At 55.8% G+C, this 21,181-nt stretch overlaps 2 protein-coding genes across 9 annotated transcripts; one reads left to right on the forward strand and one right to left on the reverse strand.

Moving 5' to 3' along the window:
- Positions 1-1,110: 1,110 nt before the first annotated feature.
- LOC145522841 (glutathione S-transferase P-like) lies at positions 1,111-20,594 on the reverse strand. Of its 6 annotated transcripts, none has more exons than XM_081531908.1 (7): positions 20,533-20,594; positions 8,264-8,326; positions 3,104-3,210; positions 2,923-3,010; positions 1,723-1,826; positions 1,520-1,627; positions 1,111-1,358 (listed from the first exon to the last, which is right to left on the reverse strand). In XM_081531908.1, exons 3-7 carry the CDS (start codon positions 3,188-3,190, stop codon positions 1,170-1,172), a joined length of 576 nt encoding a protein of 191 aa, XP_081388034.1. In that variant the 5' UTR covers positions 3,191-3,210; positions 8,264-8,326; positions 20,533-20,594; the 3' UTR covers positions 1,111-1,169. The 6 variants fall into 6 exon arrangements, with proteins under 6 accessions (XP_081388034.1, XP_081388038.1, XP_081388037.1 ...); XM_081531912.1 differs by having other exon boundaries at positions 1,723-1,811; positions 20,352-20,534; XM_081531911.1 differs by having other exon boundaries at positions 20,352-20,534.
- Positions 9,994-15,710, forward strand: CABP2 (calcium binding protein 2). 3 transcript variants are annotated; one of them, XM_081531904.1, is made up of 7 exons: positions 11,206-11,262; positions 11,741-11,923; positions 12,491-12,521; positions 13,351-13,485; positions 14,198-14,307; positions 14,408-14,555; positions 15,685-15,710. In XM_081531904.1, the coding sequence occupies exons 1-7, from the start codon at positions 11,206-11,208 to the stop codon at positions 15,708-15,710; spliced, it is 690 nt and encodes a 229-aa protein (XP_081388030.1). The 3 variants fall into 3 exon arrangements, with proteins under 3 accessions (XP_081388029.1, XP_081388030.1, XP_081388031.1); XM_081531905.1 differs by lacking the exon at positions 11,741-11,923; XM_081531903.1 differs by lacking the exons at positions 11,206-11,262; positions 11,741-11,923; positions 15,685-15,710 and adding an exon at positions 9,994-10,395 and having other exon boundaries at positions 13,312-13,485; positions 14,408-14,857.
- Positions 20,595-21,181: the final 587 nt, after the last annotated feature.

Below are 21,181 nucleotides of genomic sequence, written 5' to 3' on the forward strand. Positions count from 1 at the left end.
CTGACCTCACAGAGGAAGGGCTGGAGGGGAGACAACTGGGCAGGCCAGACCCCACAGAGCGGAGAGGCAGAAGTGCCCAGGGCACCTGGGTGAAGGCTGACTGTGGGGGGTGGCAGGGAAAGTGGGGGAGGTGAGGTGGCAGTGGGGAAGTGGGTCATCAGCAGGACAAAGGCACGGAGGGACAGGAGAGGTGGGCTGTCTGGAGAGCAGAGAGCAGCTCTAAGGGTGAACCAGGCGGCTGGGGGTGGGGAATGTTCTGGAGACCAGAGAATTCGGATGTAGGAATGCCCGCCCGGGAGGCTCATCAGTCTGAGCACTCTGCCTGGAGAGCAGGGAGGAGCTGGGAGAGCTCTGCGTTGGGAATGCAGGCCTTCTGAAATTCTCTGCCTCCACACTGTCCGAGGAGCAGCAGAAGGGCTGGGACAGGCTAAGGATGCCACGCAGCAGCGGTCACAGCCTTGCAGGAAAGAGAGTTGGGCTGGGACTGGGCAGGTGGTGGGGCTTTCCCACGGTGGGGGTGGCGCCACTGATGGAGGCCCCAGGAGCTGGAGGAGAACCTTGACTAACCACCCCCCCAGGTCCCCAAGCAGCATGGCGTGCCCAGAGCTCCCAGGTCTGTCTTCAGCCATACACCTGGGCCCTGCTGGCCACCTGCCACACTGCCTGGAGGTGACCGTGGGTGACACACGAGAACGGGCAACATGGACACGTGTGTGAAACACTCGAGTGTGTGTGTCACTCCAAGTGGCGCGTGTGCACAGCACTGGAGAGTGCAGAGACCAGCCACCCTGCCTGGGGTGATGGAACTCATCACACAGTTGTCAGGAACTGTGCGTCCCCTACACTGCGGCCCTTCTCGCAGATGGAGATGGTTCGCAGGTTACCACGGCCCTGAGGAGGTCAACCCCCTCCTGCAGGCAGCCCTCCAGGGTGGATCTTGGAGGTTTGGAATCTCATCTTCCTCTCTGGACTTGGAACTCATCTTTGTGGCGGCTCTGAGGGCCTGAAGATTTTTCAAGGCCCAGCCCAGCCCCCATCCTCTCTGAGACAGTCTGGGAAGGGCCAGGGATCCCCAGAGGCCACCGGGTCCCTCAGTGACCACAGCACAGCTTTCCTCTCACCGTGTTTATTCGTCTCAAGGGCAGCCCCTCTCCCGGGGGAGGCTGGGCTCATATTTTGCGGCTTCCAAAGATGGGGCGGTTCAGATGCTCCGGGGAGGCCAGGAAGGCCTTGAGCTTGGGCCGGGCGCTGAGGCAGGCCACGTAGGCCGAGAGCAGGGGGAAGGGGTCCAGGCAGCCGGGGACCAGCACCTGGTGATTGAGCAGCAGGTCCAGCAGGTTGTAGTCGGCGAAGGAGATCTGCAGGGCAGGGGGGGAGGGCTTGAATGGGATCAGGAGAGGGGGGAGGCGGCTGGGGGCGCAAAACACTGGCTGCTCCAGGGAGCCAGCCACGGCCCCGCCCTGGGCCTCGGTCTGCCCATCTGAGAAATGGACCTCCGATGGCTGGATCCAGCGCTCACCTGGTCACCCACGATGAAGGCCTGGCCCCCCTGATTCTGGGACAGCAGGGTCTCGAAAGGCTTCAGGTGCACCGGCAGCTCCTGAACATATTGGGCTTTGTCCTCCTCCTGCGAAAGGAAGAGATGCCCGCTGCGGTCTGCTGTGGGTCTGGCCCCGGGCAGCCTCCCTGCCCCAGCCCTGAGCGCCCGCCCAGACGGCTCACGCGCTTGTGGTGGATGAGGTGGCTGCAGCGCCTGCGGAGGTCCTCCAGGCCGTCGTTCACCATGTCCACCAGCGCCGCCTCCCGCTCGTCTGTGCCGTAGAGCCCTGGGTCAGCGGCCGGGCAGAGGGTCACGTTCTGTCCAGGCTGGGGTCCAGCCCGCTCACTGCTCCCCTCTCTCCCCAAACCTGAAGGCCTCAGGTCTGGGTACCCAGGTCCCCTGTGTTGGGGGATCCCCTCTGCCTAATTCTGCCACTCCCATCTACACAAGCCCAAGGAACATACCCAGCAGAAGCCCATGCACTCATCTTTGAGACCATACCCTGCTCCCTGGGACTCGGGAACTCCCAGCCCAAACCACCCCCAGTCCCTCCTCCAGCCTGTCCCCTTGCAAGGGCCGGCCAGGCCTCTGATGGCGCCTCCCTAGGCCTGAGGGGTGCCCACTCGTGGGGCCTGGACAGAACTTGGCTCTGCAGACTGGTGTGTCCCTCTTGAGTGCAGGACTGCGTGGGGCGGGACAGCAAGAGGCAGGCTGCGCTAAAGGCCTCTGTCCTCTCACCCTGGGTCTCGAAGAAGTCAGGGTAGGCCTGGGCCTGGCTGCTCTCACTCCAGGGAGTCAGTCACGGCCCCACTCTGGGCCTCAGTTTGCCCATCTGAGAAATGGACCTCCAATGGCTGGACCCAGCGCTCACCTGGTTGTCCGCGATGATGTGGGATCCCCTTCCCACATCCTCCTGTACCCACCCCCATCCCCCAAGCCAGCCGAAAAAGAGACAGTCACCTCCCCAAGCCACATTCCTGCCACCCCTGAAACAAGGCCACAGGCCTGCTCATTGAGTACCCCGGCTTTCCAGATTCAGGTGAGGCCAGGGCAGGAGCAGACCAGCCTTGAAGGTCCTGGCCACATCCACAGTGACTCTAGCCTACAGCAGCATGCACCGTGTGGTGGCCAGTGACCACCTCGGAGCTGTCACCCAGGAAGCGATGAACCCAGGAGGGCTGCCAGCCCAAGCCATGTGGCCCCTGCCCCAGGGTGACTGGAGATCCCAGCTCTGTAACCTAGAGCCCTCCTAACCCAAGCCCTGCCCCTTCCTCTAGGGCCATCTGGCCTATCCCCCAGGCATAGGACCGGATCCCAGGACATCTGGGTGGGACCCTTCAGGTGCTTTCCTGGACTGGGCTGCCTTCAGCCTCCGGACTCACCAAAGGAGCGGCCCAGGTGTCGCAGGATGGCACTGGACTGGTACAGGGTGAGGTCTCCGTCTTGGAACTTGGGGAGCTGCCCGTACAGCTGGGAGGGGTGGGGCACAGCTCAGTGAGGGACACTGGGCTCAGCTGCCCCCTACTCAAGTGCTGCCCCCCTGCCTGGGCGCCCGTCACTCACGCAGGAGGCCTTGAGGGGGCCCTGCAGCCAGATCTCCTTGGTGACCACCTCCTCCTTCCAGCTCTGGTCCTGGTCGGCCAGCAGCATGCGCAGGGCCTCGCAGCGCCCTGGGGGAGGGGAGGACGTGGCAGTGGGGGCGGGCAGAGACCCCAGCCTCGCAGCAGCCCCCTGGGGAAGTCAGGAGTGGATGGGAGCTGGATGTGGAGACAGGACACAGACTAGATTCTGAGCCCGCTGAGAAGATGAGCTGCGGATAAAGAGTGGAGCCCCCGGCCCCCCACAGCGTCTGGGCCAGGGGGACAGGGTTGGAGGCCCAGCCCACTTCGCCCCAGGAAGGGACCCGAGACCGAGGAATAGAGCGCATCGCCCGCAGGCCCCCCGCCCCCACAGACGACGCAGGGGCGGGACCCCAGCCCACAATCCCGCCCCGCCGCCCCGGGGTCCCGCCTCCGCCTCGAGCGCTGTCCAGACCGCGCGTCCTGCCGGGGGCCCTTCGCCCTCCCAAAGGAGCAGCGGCCGCACCTCGGGTCGGGAAGTAGACGATGGTGTAGGGCGGCACTAGGATAGTCAGACAGACCGGACGATGCGGGAGGAAGGACCCCCCAGGGGCTGGCAGCCCGGGGGTCAGGCCGCCCGGAGAGGGGGGTGGCTCGGCCGGCCCCTCCCCCTACCCGGTCCAGACCCTACTCACTGGAGGCGGCGGAGTTCAAGTGTGGCAGGAAGTGGGGAGGACCCGGAGGCCTTATATTTAAGGTCCTGCTCCACCCCGGCGCCCCACCCCGGGAATCCGCCGAGTCACCGAGCGGATCTGGGTTGGGTCGAGGTGTGGGTGTGGTGAAGACGATCCGGAGGGGCCCACCGGCTCTCCACAGCCGTGCACCTTACCTGCTGCGCAGCGGTTTTACAAGAAGCTCCCACACTCAGAACCGGGCAACCACTACCCGCCTCCTCACCGCCCCGGAACACAGCCCCCTCAGGGCCCCCAGAGGGCCAGGACTGAGCGCCCCAGCACCGGCACACAGTAGGTGCTCCATAAATGCTTTTTGCTTGAATAAATGCTATTTCAATAAACACGCGTTTCCGCAGCCTCTCTTCTTGATAATAATAGCAAACCCTCAGGGACTGAGGGCTGCCCCTGAGAAATTTACACCTATTACAACCCTGAGACTTGGTGCTGTTCAGATCCCAGTTTACAGAGGAGGAAACTGAAGCACAGAGGGTGTTCCCAAGGTCAGAGAGTGAATACCTCTGGTTGGCTTCAGTGCATCACTTGCAACCCTCACTTTCTTCTGCTGAGCCTTGTTATTTGACTACGTCTAAGGGCTCTGAAAGGGGCTTCCCAGGTGGCTTAGTGGTCAAGAATCCGCCTCCCAACGCAGGAGACAGGAATTCAATCCCAGGGCTGGGAAGATCCCCGGGAGAAGGAAATGGCAACCCACTCCAGCATCCTTGCCTAGGCAATCCCATGGACAGAGGAGCCTGGTGGGCTGCAGTCCGTGGGTTTGCAAAGAGTTAGACACGAGTTAGCAACTAAAAAGCAACAAAGAGCTCTGTACTCTTCACATACAGGCTGAGCCCGGGGATACGGGTGAATGGAAAGACAGGGTGACTGGAGTGAGCAAGACTTTCTGGGCCTGGGAGGGCTGTGTCTTTCCAGGTGGGACCTGTACCAGCCTCCCGACGGGCCCATCTGCACCCGCAGCCGGGTTCTCCTGGCTGCCCCTTCCTGGTGCTGGGGGTGGCAGTGGGTGGGGTTCTCCTTGGGAACTGGCATCTGACTGAGCCTGGTTTTCCCATCAGAGCCACCGGAAAGAGGAAGCTGTCCTTCCCCAGGTACAGAAGTACCCAGCCCAAGCATGGGAAAACACCAGGCAAGCCAGATTAGGAGCATCCCTGAGCCTCACGGAGCCCATGGCTGTCTGGGTCTGGGAGGGGGTGGGGGAGGTGGCCCCAGAGCTGGGATCTATCCCTGACTCACAGCTGCAGGAACATCTGCCCAGCACTTAGCAGCTTACAAAGAGCTTTCGCATAGATGGTTTCTTGTCATCTCCACCGCAGCCTGGGAGGAAGGGGGTCGTGTTCCCATTACGCAGAAGAGGACACCAAGGCTCAGAAAGACTCAGTTGCCCACTCTGGCCTGGAACACGCCTGCGCTCCTTCTGTCCACAAGCATCACAGACCTGGGAGCTTGGAGACACTCTGCCAGCCCGCAGGCCTCCTGCCAGCTCACACCCTAGCCGTCTTGCTCAGGCCCCCTGGGCAGGCCTTAGCACCAGGCCGCAGTGTTCTGGTGACTGCTTTTACCCACAGTCCTCTGGCTCCCCCGGCCCAGCCTGTGGTCTAGCTTTGTGGCCACCCTGGGGCCTCTTCCTCTGAGGCCCAGAGCACAGCTTTCCCAGTCGCATGGAGCATGCAGCTTCCTGTGTCCGTCCCCCACCTCCAGTTCATGTATATGTCAGCCCCTGTCTTTGGCGGGGTTTAAAGTATATGTAAGAGCTTTATTGCTACACAAAATTCACCCTTATAAAGTGTATGTTCTGTGGGTTTTGGTATGTTCAGTGTTGTGTGATTATCACCACTAATTCCAGAGCAATTTCATCACTCCGAAAAGAAACCCTGGACCCATTAGCTATCACGCCTCATTCCCGCTCCTGCCATCCCTGCCTGGAGAATCTCATGGACAGAGAATCATGGTGGGCTAAAGTAGCAAAGAGTGGGACATGACTGAGCAACTAACACACACGCACACAATATATTTTGTCACTATGGATTTGCCTCTTCAGGATATTTCATATAAATGGAATCGTACACGATTTGGCCTTTCATGTCTGGCTGCTTTCTGTTAGTATAATGTCTTCAAGCTTCATCTATGTTGTAAGATGGGTCAGGACATCATTCCTTTCTATGGCCAAATAATATTCCATTGTCTGGATATACACATTTTGTTTACTCATTTGTGTATTAATAGATATTTGGATTGCTTCATTTTTTGACTGTTATGAGTAACACCTTCCCTGATAGCTCAGTTGGTAAAGAATCCGCCTGCAATGCTGAAGACCCTGGTTCGATTCCTGGGTGGGACGATCCAATGGAGAAGGCATAGGCTACCTACTCCAGTATTCTTGGGCTTCCCTGGTGGCTCAGCTGGTAAAGAATCCGCCTGCAATGTGGGAGACCTGGGTTCAATCCCTGGGTTGGGAAGATACCCTGGAGAAGGGAAAGGCTACCCACTCCAGTATTCTGGCCTGGAGAATTCTAGAGCCTGTAGAGTCCATGGGGTCGCAGAGTCAGACACGTCTGAGCAACTTTCACTTTATGAAAGTTGTAACAGTGCTACACACAAGTTTTGTGTGAACTTATCAATTCCCTTAAGTATATACCTAAGTGTGAAGTTGCTGAGTCATGTGGTAACTCATTTTGAGGAACTGCCAAACTCTTTTCTGAAGTGGCTGCACCATTTTATAAGCCCAGCAGAAGCCTATGAAGGTTCCAACTTCTCCACATTCTCACCAATGATTGTTATTGTTTGTCTGTTTCACTGTAGCTATCCTAGTGAGTGTGTGTATATCTTAAGTGATATCTTACCACGGGCCATGCCTGGGTTTGGCTTGTGGGGAACAGGGTAGAGAAGGAAACATCATCTTTGCCTTTAGGGGAATCACAACTCAACTCAGGGTAGGAGGAGATAGACGCAAGACTTTTTTTTTTTATTTAAGAAATTCTTATTGGGTTTTATTTTTTTTTGGCTGTGCTGCGGAGAATGTGGGATCTTAGTTCCTCAACCAGGAATCAAACTTACGCCCCTTGCATTGGTAGTGCAGAGCCTTAACCACTGGACCACCAGGGAAGTCCCCAGGCACAAGTCTTTATTCACACATTGATTAGTGTGTCTCAGCAATGATTGGACTGGACATCAGGGGAGACACTAAAACAAGTAAAATATGGTCTTTACCTTAATGAACTCTGAATGAAGAATGTAAGACCTTCACCAGCAAGTCCATCTACCCAGCCATCTCTCTGCCTCCAGTTACCTGTCTGTCCATCTATATACCCATTTACCTAGTTATTCAGCTGGTAAAGAATCCACCTGCAATGCAGGAGACCCCGGGTTGATTCCTGGGTCAGGAAGATCTGCTGGAGAAGGGATAAGCTACCCACTCCAGTATTCTTGGGCTTCGCTTGTGGCCCAGCTGGTAAAGTATCCACCCACAATGTGGGAGACCTGGGTTCGATCCCTGGGTTGGAAAGATCCTCTGGAGAAGGGAAAGGAACCCACTCCAGTATTCTGGCCTGGAGAATTCCACGGACTGTATAGTCCGTGGGGTCGCAAAGAGTCAGACACAACTGAGCGACTTTCACTTTCACCCAGTTATTCAGCCATTCAGCAACCAAACATTAGACCAGCAGTCCATCAAAGCATCTACTTGTCCATTTACCCACCATCTCATTTATCCAGCCACTACTCATTTACCTACCCAATCATCCTCTACTTGTCTATCCCTCCATCTTTTCATCCACCCATCTACACATCCAACCAACCATCTGTGAAACCATTAGCCCATCAAATCATCTACCCATCCTTCCATGCAGTCAGTCACCCAACCGTCCATCCATTCATTCATCCAACTTCCCATCTATCTACTCAACTATACATCCACCTGTCCATTCATTCATCCTTCCATCCATGTTTGTCTATCCATCTTCTCAATTGTTCATCCTTCCCACCACCAACCATTCAAACATCAACCCATTAAATCATCCACCAACCCATCCAACTACTCGCTTATCTACCCAACCATCCATCCATTCATTTGTCCACCACTCATCCACCTGGTCATCTTGGACACTGGAGCCAGACATGAAGGCTTTGCTCCTTCATTGAAAATGCTTCCAGCCCATATACCCTGAGCAGTGATCATCCCCACTTCTTTGGCTTATACTTTGGGACACATTTCTCAACACTTCCTACCTTCTTAGAAGGTTATTTGGACATGGATTCTTTCATCTCGTGTGACGTCCACAGTTTTTTGAACCCTTCCAATATGCCAGGAACCTGATTGGTCTTTTCTCATTTAATTTTCTCAAAGGCATCATGAGGCAAATACTAGGCCAACCCTTGCCTTCCAGATAAGGAAAGTAAGACTCAGAGAGGTGAAATACCTTGTGTGCGGTCACACAGCAAATGCAGGCGGAATACCAGGTCTGCAGGTCCGTTCTAAGACCCTGCAGAAAACAGAAGAACTCTCTGAGGGATGTTTGCAGTCCCGCTGGGGATGCTGTGCATGCCAGGCCTCTGGGAGGAGCTGTGACCAGGGTGCAGAGGGTCTGAAGGATGCTGAAGCTGAGCCTTGAGATGGTCAATGGGAACGGTCACAACAAGCCATCCTTGACCACCAGCCGGCATCCACTTGCCTCTCAACCCTGGCCTTTGCTCAGATTCATTCAGGGCTTTGTGGAGGCCGTTCCCTCTGCCTGCAAGTCCACCCGCCCCCCTTCATGCGCTCACTCCCTTCATCCCTCTGGTCTCGGCTCACAGGTCACTTCCCCAGCCCCTATCGCAGCAAGGTCCCCACACACCTCCTCTGACAGCCGGTCAGGCCCTTCTCTGTGCTCAGCCCTCCACAGTGGCTCTGGGTTTGCTGAAGATGCAAGCCAGGTGGGAGGTCCCAGGAGACACTGGTTGCCAGCACCCAGGAGGGGGTCCACAAACATTTGCTGAAATTGAGTCCCCCAGGAGTTTTTTCCTGCCTCTTGCAGCCTACACCTTTTGCAGGGGTTATAAGCCCTGCCTCCCTCCTGAGGGCCTCCACCCACAGACCCTGCTGGATTCCAGCACCTTGGAACACCCCATGTTCACAGCTGGTCCCTGCTGGGGACCCTGGGACTTGCCCAGGTAAACATCAGTGGGCAACACCTAGAATGCTGCCCATCCACCCATCTCCCCCATGAAGCCTTCCTGATGCCTGGGTCCATGCCCCAGGGCACTTGGAGACTATCTCTTGGCCCTTTTCTGAATTAGATGTGCCTGAAACCAGGGTCCTCAGAGCAGACGGGGTCTGTCCTGTTGGCCCGAGGCTGGATCCCAGCAGACCTCGGATGTTTGCAAAAGAAATACATGAATGGATGGCCGTGCTGTGGCCAAGAGAGGCCAGCGCCACCAGCTCAGGTGGCAGGTGCTTGGTGGGATCTGGTTCCCTTGGACAAAGGCCGGTGAGGGGGGCAGGTGAATAAATCATGAGGGGCCCAGAGCAGGGCTGGGGCAGGACAACCGACCTCATTCTGGGAGGTGAGGAGCCAGCAGCTGGGCAGTAAGTGGGCTGGGGGGCAAAACCTGGGGCGAGGGGCGCACAAGAGGCCGCTGCGGGCTGCCTGGCTCACCCCCACCCTTCTCCCCGAGAAGCAGGAAGTTGGAGGTCAGCACAGGTTAGGTGGGAGGTGTGGGCGGAAGTGGGGAGGTGGACAAGTGCAGAGATACCCCAGGGCTCTGGGTCAGGGAAAGAGGGGCAGATCTGGGATGGGGCTTAGGGGGATGGTCTTTCCAGAGTCCAGGAGCCATCCTGGGAGAGGGCATCCTACAGAGAACAGGAAGAGGGACAGACCGATGTGGGAAAGAATCTCACCCAACAGAGGGAGGAAACACAAAGAGATGGGTACGAGTGGGCAGAGGGACCCACTGGGACACAGCTGGGCAGATGTCAGCAGGGAGCAGGGGGCAGAGCGAGAACTGCAGGTGAGACAGAGAGAGAGAGACCCCCTGGAGCAGAGGGGCCAGAGAGGGGCAGAGAGCAACACAGACTGAGAGGTGGAGGGGCATGTGGGAGAGGGGCAGAGAGGCCACTGTGATGCAACGAGCCCCGGGCACGGTCTGTGGCAGCCCGAGCGCTGCGGGTGGCAAGGTAGGGTTTCAGGGAGGGGCTGTGTGAGGGGTCAGGGGAGCTAGAAAAGACGGGGTGCTTGGAAGGCCTGGGGCCCACCAGCCCCTGGAGCCAGAAACAGGAAGAAGAGTAGCAGGGACCCTGCGGGGACCACACCCGCAGCTGCCCACAAAGCCACCCTCCTGCAGGCCCTGGGCAAGTGGAGTGGGCCGGTGCCCTTCAGACGGCAGGAGGTACCAAGTGCTCGTCTCCATGGCCCTTCCCCGGGGCCCGGCAGATGGCAGCCTCCCCACGGGGGACCCCACCCCCTCCGAGGGCACTCCAGGGCCTAGCCGGGCCCCTGCCAGCCCAGCAGCCACCAGGCGGCGGGTGCTCCTTCGGGAACTGGAGGCTCAGGTGCAGGCCGCCTACGGGCAGGTAAAGGGGGCCAGGGTGTGGGGTCATCCTCAACTGAGGGGACCGTGAGGGAACAGCGGGGACCCCACGCCTTAGCCGGGGCCCTATAGGACAAACCCAGGGCTGAGCCCAGGGAGCAGAGCTCAGACATGCACATTGATGGATGGGCCAGCAGCTGCTCAGCTGCCCAGAGGGAGGCTGGCATCCCTCTCCACCTCTGCCATCACTGAGCCCTGTTTCCAGCCCATAGAGCCCAGAGTCAGCCGTCCTTGGGTTCTCGCCCAAGTAGCAGGGCTGGGGCAGGTCCAGGCAGGGGTGCCGAGGGCAGGCAGGCTGGGCAGGTGCTCTGAGGTGACAGCAGGGGTCCAGCAGGGAGGGGCAGGTGCTTCCTGGGTCTAGCATTCCCGGGAGAGATGACCCAGCCTACCCTGGCAATCAAGGCACCTGGCTTCCTCCTCCCAGGTCCAGGCCCTGCTTCTGAAGACATTAAATCTCTCCAGATTGGGCTGGGGGGAGAGGATGCTGGAAAGGGTGTGTCTGCAAGACCCTCAGGAGTGAGCATGGGGAGGCTGTGCCTTCCAGGGGGGGCCTTGCGCCCCGAGTGGCCCCCCTCTTCAGCAGAGATGCTCAGAGATAATCCCGGATTAGGACCCAAGCCCCTGTGCCCTGGGCTCCCTGCCTGCCCACCCGCCCACGATCTTCCCCACAAAACCCTCAGAAAATCCCCTGCAGTGATCCCAGACTCTCACTGGGAGCGGCTGGGGGCTGGTGGGAGCCCACAGCATCCTCTGAGGCCCAGCCCTTGGCTGCCCCTGGGACTCCAGGCCTGGCATGGTTCAAGGGCCCATGGGAAACTGTGCCAAGCGGCCCCGGCACCGGGGGCCTAAGGTAGGAGGGTTAAGGGGGAGAAGCCAAGGCCGGGAGGCTGGGCTGGACCCTGAAAGGATCCGATGGGGTGGGCAGGGCCCGATTGGGATCTCAGGTGGGCACAGCAGGGGGATGGAGGGGTTGACGCCCACCACTGTCGACCAAGATCTTCCGTGGCAGACCCCAGACTCTGACCCATCCTGGTCTTGGCTCCTGCAGACCTCTGGGTCTCCCCCTGTCAAGCTCGTCAGGCCCCCAGCTGCCCATCCAACTGCTCCCTTCCTGCTGCTGCCCTGCCCTCTGGAGTGATCATGGCCCCATGCTTTGCCTTTTCTGGGCCCTGGTTTGCCCCACTGAACAGTAAGGGAGTGGACCCTTCTAGTCAAGAGTGTTGATGGTGAGGTTCCACTGTCCTGGGCTGGGTTCAAATGACGGGAGAGGCTGACAAGTGAGGGTGGAGAGGGGTCACTGCCGCAGCTCACAGCTGGCTCTGCTGCAGGACCGCTGGCAGTGGCCTGGCTTCCCCCCAGGGGGGTCCCGCCATGGCCTGGGCCCCAGCCCCAGCCCCAGTCCTGAGGAGCTGGGGGCCCCTGGGCCTGGCGTCCAGGGCTACTCCGTGCTCAGCAGCGTGGTGGGGCCCGCCTGCATCTTCCTGCGGCCCAGCATCGCCGCCACCCAGCTCGTATGTACGGCCACCACCTGCCTGCCTCCGGCCCCAACCCTTGTCCCCACGTTTTGCCTCTCCTTGAGTGGGGGGAGAGGACTGAGTGGGGATCTCAGAGCAAAGGCTCACAGATCTAAGGACGTGGGGGACAGAGAGGCATGGAGAAACAGACATAAGATCAAAACAGGGGAGACCTGGAGAAACAGGCCAGGAAGGAGAGAAGAGCGGGGCAGAGAGCAACTCAGAGAAACAGCAGAGACAGGAGCCACCAAGGGGACTGGCAGGGAGGGGACAGGGCCCTCAAGAGAAAACAAGAGAGACGTGGTGACACTGAGGCCCCCATGGCCAAGCCCGAGGGTCTGTCCAACCCCAGCTCCACCTCTGGCTAATGGAGCTCCAGGAGAGGGGCACAGGGGGCAGGGAAGGGGGGCCCAGATGCCCAGCCCATCAGCAGGAATGGTGGGAGGAGAGGAGTGCCTGCATGTTGTGGGGGCTTGAGTGGGGGGCCCCAGAGAACAAGAAAGAGGAGGTGCAGGTACCTGGGGGGTTGTCCAGGGAATTCTTAACCCCTCTGTGTTCCCTCAGGACCGGGAGCTGCGGCCAGAGGAGATTGAAGGTAAAGGATTGGGGACAGAACTAGAGTTTCCGGGTGGGGGGCAGTGGGTGGGGGTCTGAGCAGTCTCCAGGAGGAACTAGGAGCAAGGAGGCTGCAGGGGATCCGAGCGGGAAGATGGGGACCGGACTGAGCAGGGCAGGGTTGAGGGAACCCCCAGCTGTCAGTTTCCTGGTTCTATTTGCCCAGCGGGACATGGTCCCCTTTTATTCACCCAGCGAACACTTCCTGGGTGCCCACTGTGGGCCTGGCCCAGTTCTGAGAACTGGAAAATGTGGCCAACCAGATAGATCTTGCCTGTGTCCTCTGGAGAGAGACATCAACAGTTGCAAGTACAAATGGTGCTATGAGCTCTCAAGGAAGTGATCAAAGGAGCGAGAGGGGACTGAATTGAGAGGGAAGACCTCCTTGAATAGGTGGCATAAAGACCAAGAATGTTGCAGAATGTGAGCTCCATGAGGTCAAGGATTGTTTTTCCCTCTCTCTTTCTCACCTCCCTCACTCTCTCCTTTCTTTCTCTCCTTCCTCTCTTCCTTCCTTCTTTTCTTTCTCCCTTTCTCTTTCTTCCCCTCCCTCTCTCTTTCTCGCTTTCATCTTTTCCTTTCTTCACTGCCACATCCCCAGTACCTAGAGCAGCTCTTGGCACAGAGCAGATGTCCCTTAAATATTTGCAGAGTGAATGAAAGGAATAGCATGTGCAAAGGCCCTGGGGTAGCAAAGAGAAACAGCTGTTTAGAAAGCATGGACGTGACTGGACCAAGGTGAGAAGGTCTAATCCAGGCTGGGGTCTCAGGGGACATGCGGAAAGGACTGACCCCGCCCTGCCTGGCAGAGCTGCAGGCCGCCTTCCAGGAGTTTGACCGAGACCGGGACGGCTACATCGGCTACCGGGAGCTGGGGGCCTGCATGCGGACGCTGGGCTACATGCCCACCGAGATGGAGCTCATCGAGATCTCCCAGCAAATCAGTATGTGCCTGAGACCCGTCCCACCCCCAGTTCTCCAGAGGCCATGACCACGGTCAGGGCAGCTGGGCAGCCCAGGGAACTGAGGTGTCTACACAGGTTGGCTCCCAGAACCCGAGACTTTGGTCATTCTCACGGCAAGCTCTCTGCCTCCAGAGAATCTCACCATCCCCCGTGAGGTGGGTGGGTCAAGGGCCATCATGCCCACTTCTTAGATGAGGTAACAGTCTCTGCTAGTGGTAAAGAACCCGCCCGCCAATGGAGCAGACTTAAGAGACCCAGGTTCAAACCCTAGGTTGGGAAGATCCTCTGGAGAAGGAAATAGCAATCCACTCCAGTACTCTTGTCCGGGAAATCCCATGGACAGAGGAGACTAGCGGGCTGCAGTCCATGGGGTCACAAAGAGTCGGACACAACTGAAGCGACTTAGCACGCAGCCACAGTCTCTGAAAGGTCCCTGTGACTTGGTTAAGGTCACACAGCCAGGTCACTGGAGCCGGGAACTTGAGCCCAACTGAGCTCTTCGGGAAAATTAAGGGAAGCCGGCAGGAGACACAGACGAGCTCCCCCCCTCCCCCCCGCTCCCCAGGAGACCCAGAGGGAGGGAAAGGCCCATTCAGTGGGGCGGGGAGAGGCCAGGAGGGGAGGGCGGAGGAGGCCAGGGCTGGACGGGGGTCTCTGATGGTTCCGGGTCTCTTATGGGCGTGGCCCCCAGGTGGCGGGAAGGTTGACTTTGACGACTTTGTGGAGCTGATGGGCCCCAAGCTGCTGGAGGAGACCGCGGACATGATCGGTGTCCGGGAGCTGCGGGATGCCTTCAGGGAGGTGGGGTCCCCGGGGCCGACGGGGGCGGGACCTGCGTGTCTGCGGTGAGGGAGGGGCCGAGCGAACGAATGACTCGGTCCGTGACCCGGTGTCGCCGCAGTTCGACACCAACGGGGACGGCTGCATCAGCTTGGGTGAGCTCCGGGCGGCCCTGAAGGCCCTGCTGGGAGAGCGGCTCAGCCAGCGGGAGGTGGACGAGATCCTCCGCGACATTGACCTCAACGGGGACGGTCTGGTGGACTTCGAAGGTACCGCCCACCGCTCCCCCACGCTCAGCCCCGCGGACCCTGCGCGAGTTTTCACAGAGGAAGAGCGTCAAGCGCTGTGTGTGTGCCAGGCTCTGTGCTAAGCACACCTACCTCCTCTCCCGGCTAACCGTCAGGAGAACCTAGGAGGAAGCCACGCTGAACCCCATAAGCAAGAGAAAGTCGGTTCTTAGGGAAGCGAGGGTGCTTAGCAAAAGAAGTGGATGGAGCCAGCATCTAGATCCAGGAAGCCTACCTGTTCCCATCAGAGGGAAAACAAGGATTAAATAATAAAAGGAAACCAAGGAAAGTAAAGTCTTCCCTCATAGCTCAGCTGGTAAAGAATCTGCCAACAATTCAGGAGACCCCAGTTTGATTCCTGGGGTCAGGAAGATCTGCTGGAAAAGGGAAAGGCTACCCACTCCAGTATTCTTGGGCTTCCCTTGTGGCTCAGCTGGTAAAGAATCCGCTGGCAATGCGGGAGACCTGGGTTCGATCCCTGGGTTGGGAAAATCCCCTGGAAAGGGAAAGGCTACCCATTCCAGTAATCTGGCCTGGAGAATTTCATGGACTATAGTCCATGAGGTTGCAAAGAGTGGAACACAGCTGATCGACTTTCACTTTCACTTTCAAGGAAAGTCAGGGCTTCCTTGGTGACTCAGATGGTAAAGAATCTGCCTGCAATGCAGGAGACCAGGGTTCAATCCCTGGGTCAGGAAGATCCCCTGGAGAAGGCAATGGCTACCCACTCCAGTATTCTTGCCTAGAGAATTCCATGGACAGAGGAGTCTGCGGGTTACAGTTCATAGGGTCGCAAAGAGTTGGACACGACTGAGCAACTAAACACACACCAGGAAAGTCAGTGTGTAGAAATTCTCCAAGGTAGGCCCGAAAGTGTTCCTGAGCTTCCTAGCAGCCAAAGCAAAGAGGAAAGTAGGTTCAGTTACAAGATTATTTTTCCCCCATAAGACAAAGCCCCTCTTTCTGGCCTATTCTCCACCAAATTCAGGGGAGCCCCTTGCAGGTCCTGCCCTTGACCACACTCCCTCCCACCTCGAAGCCAGTATCTTCGCCTCACTCCGGGGGATCGAGGTCCAGAGAGCAGACTGAAATGTTGGCTTTGTCCTGGCAGAGTTTGTGCGAATGATGTCTCGCTGAGCCTGCACAGAAGCTGGAAGCAGCAGACAGGACTTGGGACCAGTGCCACTGCCTGGCAGTGTGTTCCTGGAGCCCCCCCACCTCCAGCTGGAACCCCTCGCCCTCTCCTCCCTTCCCTCGCCTGTGTGCACAGCCCTTGCCTGCAACACCCCCACCCCACTGCTCCACCACGCCCCCTTGCCCAGCTCTGTTTCTCTGACAATAAAGCATCTTCGAGCTGAGGACACAGCTTCCACTGCTCACTTGTGCATCCTGCAGGCATCCCCCAAAGTGAAGTCCTCTCCATTGTGAACTTTGGGTGGGTAAGGGGCCCTCCCTAGATCCTGCGGCCAGCCCAGAGCAAGTATTGGGAAATGTTCCTGGATGAGTAAATCCAACCTGCTTCTCCCAGAGCTGGGTGCATGGTGGCCCCTCACTCTGTGAAGGGCTCCTGCTGAATCAAGGGTTACCACCGAGGACCACGTGCCTAAGGGCTTCTCCCAAGTTCCTTCCCATTTCCTCTTAGAGGGGCGCAGCTCAGAGCTCCCTGCAAGAAAAAGCTTGCTGGTGGGCTCCGGGGAGTGAGGAAGCTGACAGGCCCCTTCAGGATATATCTCAGCCTGTGGGCACACGCCTCGCTCTTCCCAGGAGCCCACGGCCACTGACCAAGCACGCAGGTGGTCTCTGGTCCAAGCTCCCCTCTAGGTTAGCCGAGGTGTGGTCAGCTCAGCCTCGAATCAGTGACTCTCTGTCCAATCCTTCTTCATGACACTTCCTCTTTTTCACATTCCTAACTTCATCTTGGTGTCTGCCTTCCAGGAAAACCAAATGACACACCTCCTCACTCCAGCCTCCTGTGGTCTTCATAACCTCATTTTCCATATCAAGGGACCCGGGAGGCCAGGTCTCAGCAACGTGCGGGCGTTCTCCCATCTCCACTGCCCTCTCCCTGCTCCCGGCCGTGCAGCATGTGATGCCAGATTTTTCTTCCTAAACTTCCATTTGTGTTTTGTCACCCTTCTGTCCAGAAACTGGCCATGGTCCCCCATTGCCCCCGGGGCTGATCCAGCCCCTGTGCCTGGCGCTGGAAGGCTCCATGCGGATGAGGAACTGGCATACAGTCACACACGTTAGGAAGAAGCATCAGGGGGACTTCAGCCAGGCTTGGGGACTATAGAGTCACAGTGCCAACCAGAAAGGGTGCCTCCAGGTCAGAGGCGACCCCAGACAGGAGGAGGCCTCTTCTAGCCCTGCATGACCAGCCGCCATTCCCACCTGCTGGGAGGAAGGATGAACTTGACCTCTAGGCCCAGAAGGGGGAGGAGCTTTCAGTGCTGTGCCTGGTCTCTACTGCCAACAAGATGGCCTTGAGACAGAGCAGGCAGGCAGCCACCAGTGCCTCGCTCAGTCCACAGCTTGAACACCGAGGTGCCAGGGCTGGCTGCAGCAGCCTCAACATCACTTGCCTGGCAGATCACAATTAATCCTTAATCCCCAATTAGGTGATCTCTCCTGCCAGTCTGGCAGGCTTGGGGATGAGGGGGGAGTCGCAGCTTGTCTGGGAGCCATGGTCCACCCTCCCTCCCCCTACCCTCCACTGGCAGGCACAGATGGCATTGCTGCCCAAGAAGAAGTCTGTCCCCTCTGCAGGGCCTGAGGAGAAGGATGGACATGGGCCAGGGGAAGAGCAGACCCTGCTCAAGGTCAGCCTCCCACTGGCCTTGGCAGGCCCTGTGGTTGGAACCAAGGAGGGGAACTGTTGGTGGGGAGGTTTTAATTGGCTGCCGTGTGTCTGCTGGCATCAGCAGTGCTCACAGCTCCCCCAATTCCCCCACATGCCCTCCCACCCCAAAAAGGCTGTTAGCCCAGAAGTTCCAAGCAGACACAGCTGGAGCAGGGACCAGGGCTAGAAGGGCCAATAAGCAGGCGGCAACTATGTGGAGCCAAGAACCCCTCCCCCGCCTAAAGGGGGCACCTGCCATCCAGCTCCACTGACTGCTGCCAGTTGGAATAGGCTAGAGCTACAGGATCTCCTGGTTTTCCAAGAGAAGCTGTCAGTTGAGATCTTTACATTAAGTCCACGTTATGTATTTATTTATTTTTAATTTTGGCTGCATTGGGTCTTTGCAGGGGCACGTGGGGCCATCTCTTGTTGCAGAGCATGGGCTCTAGAGCTTGCAGGTTCAGAAGATGCAGTGCTCAGGCTTAGCTGCCCTGCAGCGCGTGGGATCTTTGCTCCCGACCAGGGATCAAGCCTATGTCCCTTGCATTGGAAGGCGGATTCTTAACCTCTGCACCACCAGAGAAGTCTCAGTTTCACTTTAAATAGTTGGGGTATAATGTATATTCAGTAACATGAATGAATGTACAGCTCAGTGAATTTTTGCATGCATATGCAGCCAGGCAGCCATCACCTGATAAGGATATTAATACACTTATTTTAGAGTAGTTCCCGGTTTACAGAATTATATTGAAGACAGGACAGGGAGCTCCTCACATCCAGTTTCTCCCATGTGTTAGTCAAGGCTCTCCAGAGAAACAGAGCCAATAGGAGATGTGTATGTGTAAAGATATTTATTATTAAGGAATCGGCTCGGGCAGTTATGGGCACTGAGCCATCCCCAGATCTGCAGTCAGCAAGCCAGTGACTCGGTGGGAGACCTGGTGATATAGTTCCAGTCTGAGCCCGAAGGCCCGAAAACCAGAAAAGTCGATGTTGGAAGTTCCAGTCTGAGAGCAAAAGAAGCCTGGTGACCCTGCTCAAAGGTCAGGCAGGCAAAACTCCCCCCTCACTCAGCCTTTTTGTTCCATTCAGACCTTCAGCCCACACTGGGAAGACCCATTCGCTTTACAGTCCTCAGATTCAATGCATCTCATTCAGACGCTCCTTCAGGACACTCCAAAATAATGTTGGACCTGCGGCCTGGGCACCCAGTGACCCAGTCAGGTCAACACACAGAATGAACCACGACACCCTAGTAACATCTTACATTAGGATGGTACCTCTGTCACTGCTCATGAATTAATAAAGTGAAGTGAAGGTCACTCAGGCGTGTCCGATGCTTTGTGACCCCATGGACTGTAGCCGGCCAGGCTCTTCTGTCCATGGAATTCTCAAGGCAAGGCAAGAACACTGGTGAAAGTGAAACTGAAAGTCGCTCAGTCGTGTCTGACTCTTTGAGACCCCACTGACTATACGGTCGGTGGAATTCTCCAGGCCAGGATACTGCAGTGGGTAGCTATTCCCTTCTCCAGGGGCTCTTCCCAACCCAGGGATTGAACGTGGATCTCCCACATTACACATAGATTCTTTACGGTCTGTGCCACTAGGGAAGCCCAATGAACTAATAGTGACGCATTATTATTAAAGACCACATTTTATGCAGATTTCATCACTTCTTCCCTTGTTCTGTTCCAGAGTGCCTTCCAGGACACCATTTACATTAGAAATCATGTCTTTTTAGGGTTCTCTTGGATGTGATGGTTTTACAGAATTTTCTTTTTTAATTATCTTGTCAGTTTTAAGGAGTACCAATCAGGTATTTTATAGAATGTCCCTAAATTGGGATTTGTTTGTTTTTATCACAGTTAGAATGGGGTTCTTGGGACTTCCCTGGTGGTCCAGTGGCTAAGACTCTGAGCTCCCAGTGCAGGGGCTGGGGGCCCAACTGCCTTGGTCAGGGAACTAGATTCCACATGCTGCAACTAAGACTCAGCACAGCCAAATAAATATTTAAAAAAGAATGGGGTTCTCACCCCAACATGTGAAGGGTCTATACTATCAACATGACATCATTATTGATTTTGACCTTGATCACTTGGCTTGAAATAGTGTTTCTGTCAGGTTTCTGTACTATAAAATTACTCATTTCATTTTCTTTCTTCTGTTACGTACAATCTTGTTAAAGGTCAATTTGTCTCTTCCCCATTCATCTATTTGCTCACTCTTTTTTATATAAATATGGACTCATATTTATTTTATACAAGTTATAATCCAGTACTATTTTATTAATTTTCTTGCTCAAAGTGCTCCACCTTTGGCCATTGAGAGCTCTTTCATTTGGCTCCTGTGCCCCACTGACATACCCCCATCACTGTAGGGGCTTGAGTTTGGGAGTTTTGAGTTTTGTTTTAGCATTTTCTTACTTTCAGGCACTACTAGCTGCTCCAGAATTATCTTGCATATTTCTCTCCCAGTCCTAGAGTCAGCCATTTCTCCAAGGAACTCTGCTTCATTTTATTGGAGAATGGTATTTGAAACCAAGATCTGCATGTTAAGTTGCTTCTAGGCACTCTAAGCTAATAAATGAGGATATATATATATTTACACTAACTTGTGAATATAAAAAAATTTTAATATTTCTGCTTGTAACCAACTATATTTATATCAAGCTAAACATGAGTTCCTATTGGTATCTCCAACTCCAGTACATTACCACATGGATCATTCTAGCCTCCTCCTCCTCCTCCTAACTTACCTGTAACTTCTCATTCCAGCATTGAGAATTGTTAGCCCACACTCCCATGGGAAACCACATCAACTAGAGTGCAGTGCTTTTTGTCTTTGTTCTTATGGACTCCATTCATTTCCAATTTCCAGATTATGCTTTACCTATTCAATTTTATCCCTCACCAACTCCTGGCAACCAGTATTTTGTTTACCTTCTGTATAAGTCTTCCTTTTCCAGAATGCCATATCATTGGAATCATACTGCATGTGTCTTTTTCAGACTGACTTCTTTCACTTAGCAATATGTCTGTGTCTTTTTGTGGGTAGATAATTTCCTTTTATTGCTGAATAAGAGTCCATTGTATGAAAACATCAGTTTCTTTGTTGACTCACCTATTTAAAGCCACCTCCACCAGGAAGACTTCTGTGATGTCACAAGGCTGGACCCTTCCTCTGAATTCCAGAGGAATCGTCGCTCTGGAATTCCTTGTCCCAGGAATCCACACTGTCTTACTCTATTGTGTGGCTTTACTTCCCTGTCTGTCTCTGAGACTAGGATCTCCTTGAGGACAGAAACCATGACTAGTTCATTTCCATCAGTGTCCAGCACAAGGCCTGAGATGGAGGATGGAGTGAGAAAATGTCTGTTGAATAAATAAACAATGTCCTGGGCATGAGAAAAATCTACAGAGCTGGGGGCACAGAGATTTTGAGGAGTCTCAGGAAAAGGGTTAATGTTTGAAGGAGAGTCTAAGATCCAGGGTTGTGAGGAATGAGATTTGAGGGGAGGGATCTGAGTGGAGATATGGATAGGAAAGAGGAAAATGAGACAGTAGACACTTTATATTCATTTAATCCCCACAACAACCCTATATTCATTTAATCTCCACAACAACCCACAAGGCCCTTGGACTACAAGGAGATCCAACCAGTCCATCCTAAAAGAAATCAGCCCTGAATATTCATTGGCAGGACTGATGCTGAAGTTGAAACTCCAATACTTTGGCCACCTGATGCGAAGAGCCGACTCATTGGAAAAGAC

Source organism: Giraffa tippelskirchi, chromosome 10, assembly GCF_054371585.1.
Source record: "Giraffa tippelskirchi isolate mGirTip1 chromosome 10, T2T-mGirTip1v1.2.pri, whole genome shotgun sequence".
In the NCBI taxonomy this organism is placed as follows: Eukaryota; Metazoa; Chordata; class Mammalia; order Artiodactyla; family Giraffidae; genus Giraffa; species Giraffa tippelskirchi.

What these genes read in the sequence shown, in the direction of transcription:
- CABP2 (XM_081531903.1), top strand. Translation starts at nt 10,231, where the DNA reads ATGGCCCTTCCCCGGGGCCCGGCAGATGGCAGCCTCCCCACGGGGGAC. An exon ending in GCGGCCAGAGGAGATTGAAG is followed by an intron (nt 12,522 to 13,311) that starts GTAAAGGATTGG and finishes CTGGGGTCTCAG; the next exon opens with GGGACATGCGGAAAGGACTG. An exon ending in TGCGGGATGCCTTCAGGGAG is followed by an intron (nt 14,308 to 14,407) that starts GTGGGGTCCCCG and finishes GTGTCGCCGCAG; the next exon opens with TTCGACACCAACGGGGACGG.
- LOC145522841 (XM_081531907.1), bottom strand. An exon ending in GCCCCCTCAAGGCCTCCTGC is followed by an intron (nt 3,011 to 3,103) that starts GTGAGTGACGGG and finishes CACCCCTCCCAG; the next exon opens with CTGTACGGGCAGCTCCCCAA. An exon ending in ACACCTGGGCCGCTCCTTTG is followed by an intron (nt 1,827 to 2,922) that starts GTGAGTCCGGAG and finishes CCGCTGACCCAG; the next exon opens with GGCTCTACGGCACAGACGAG.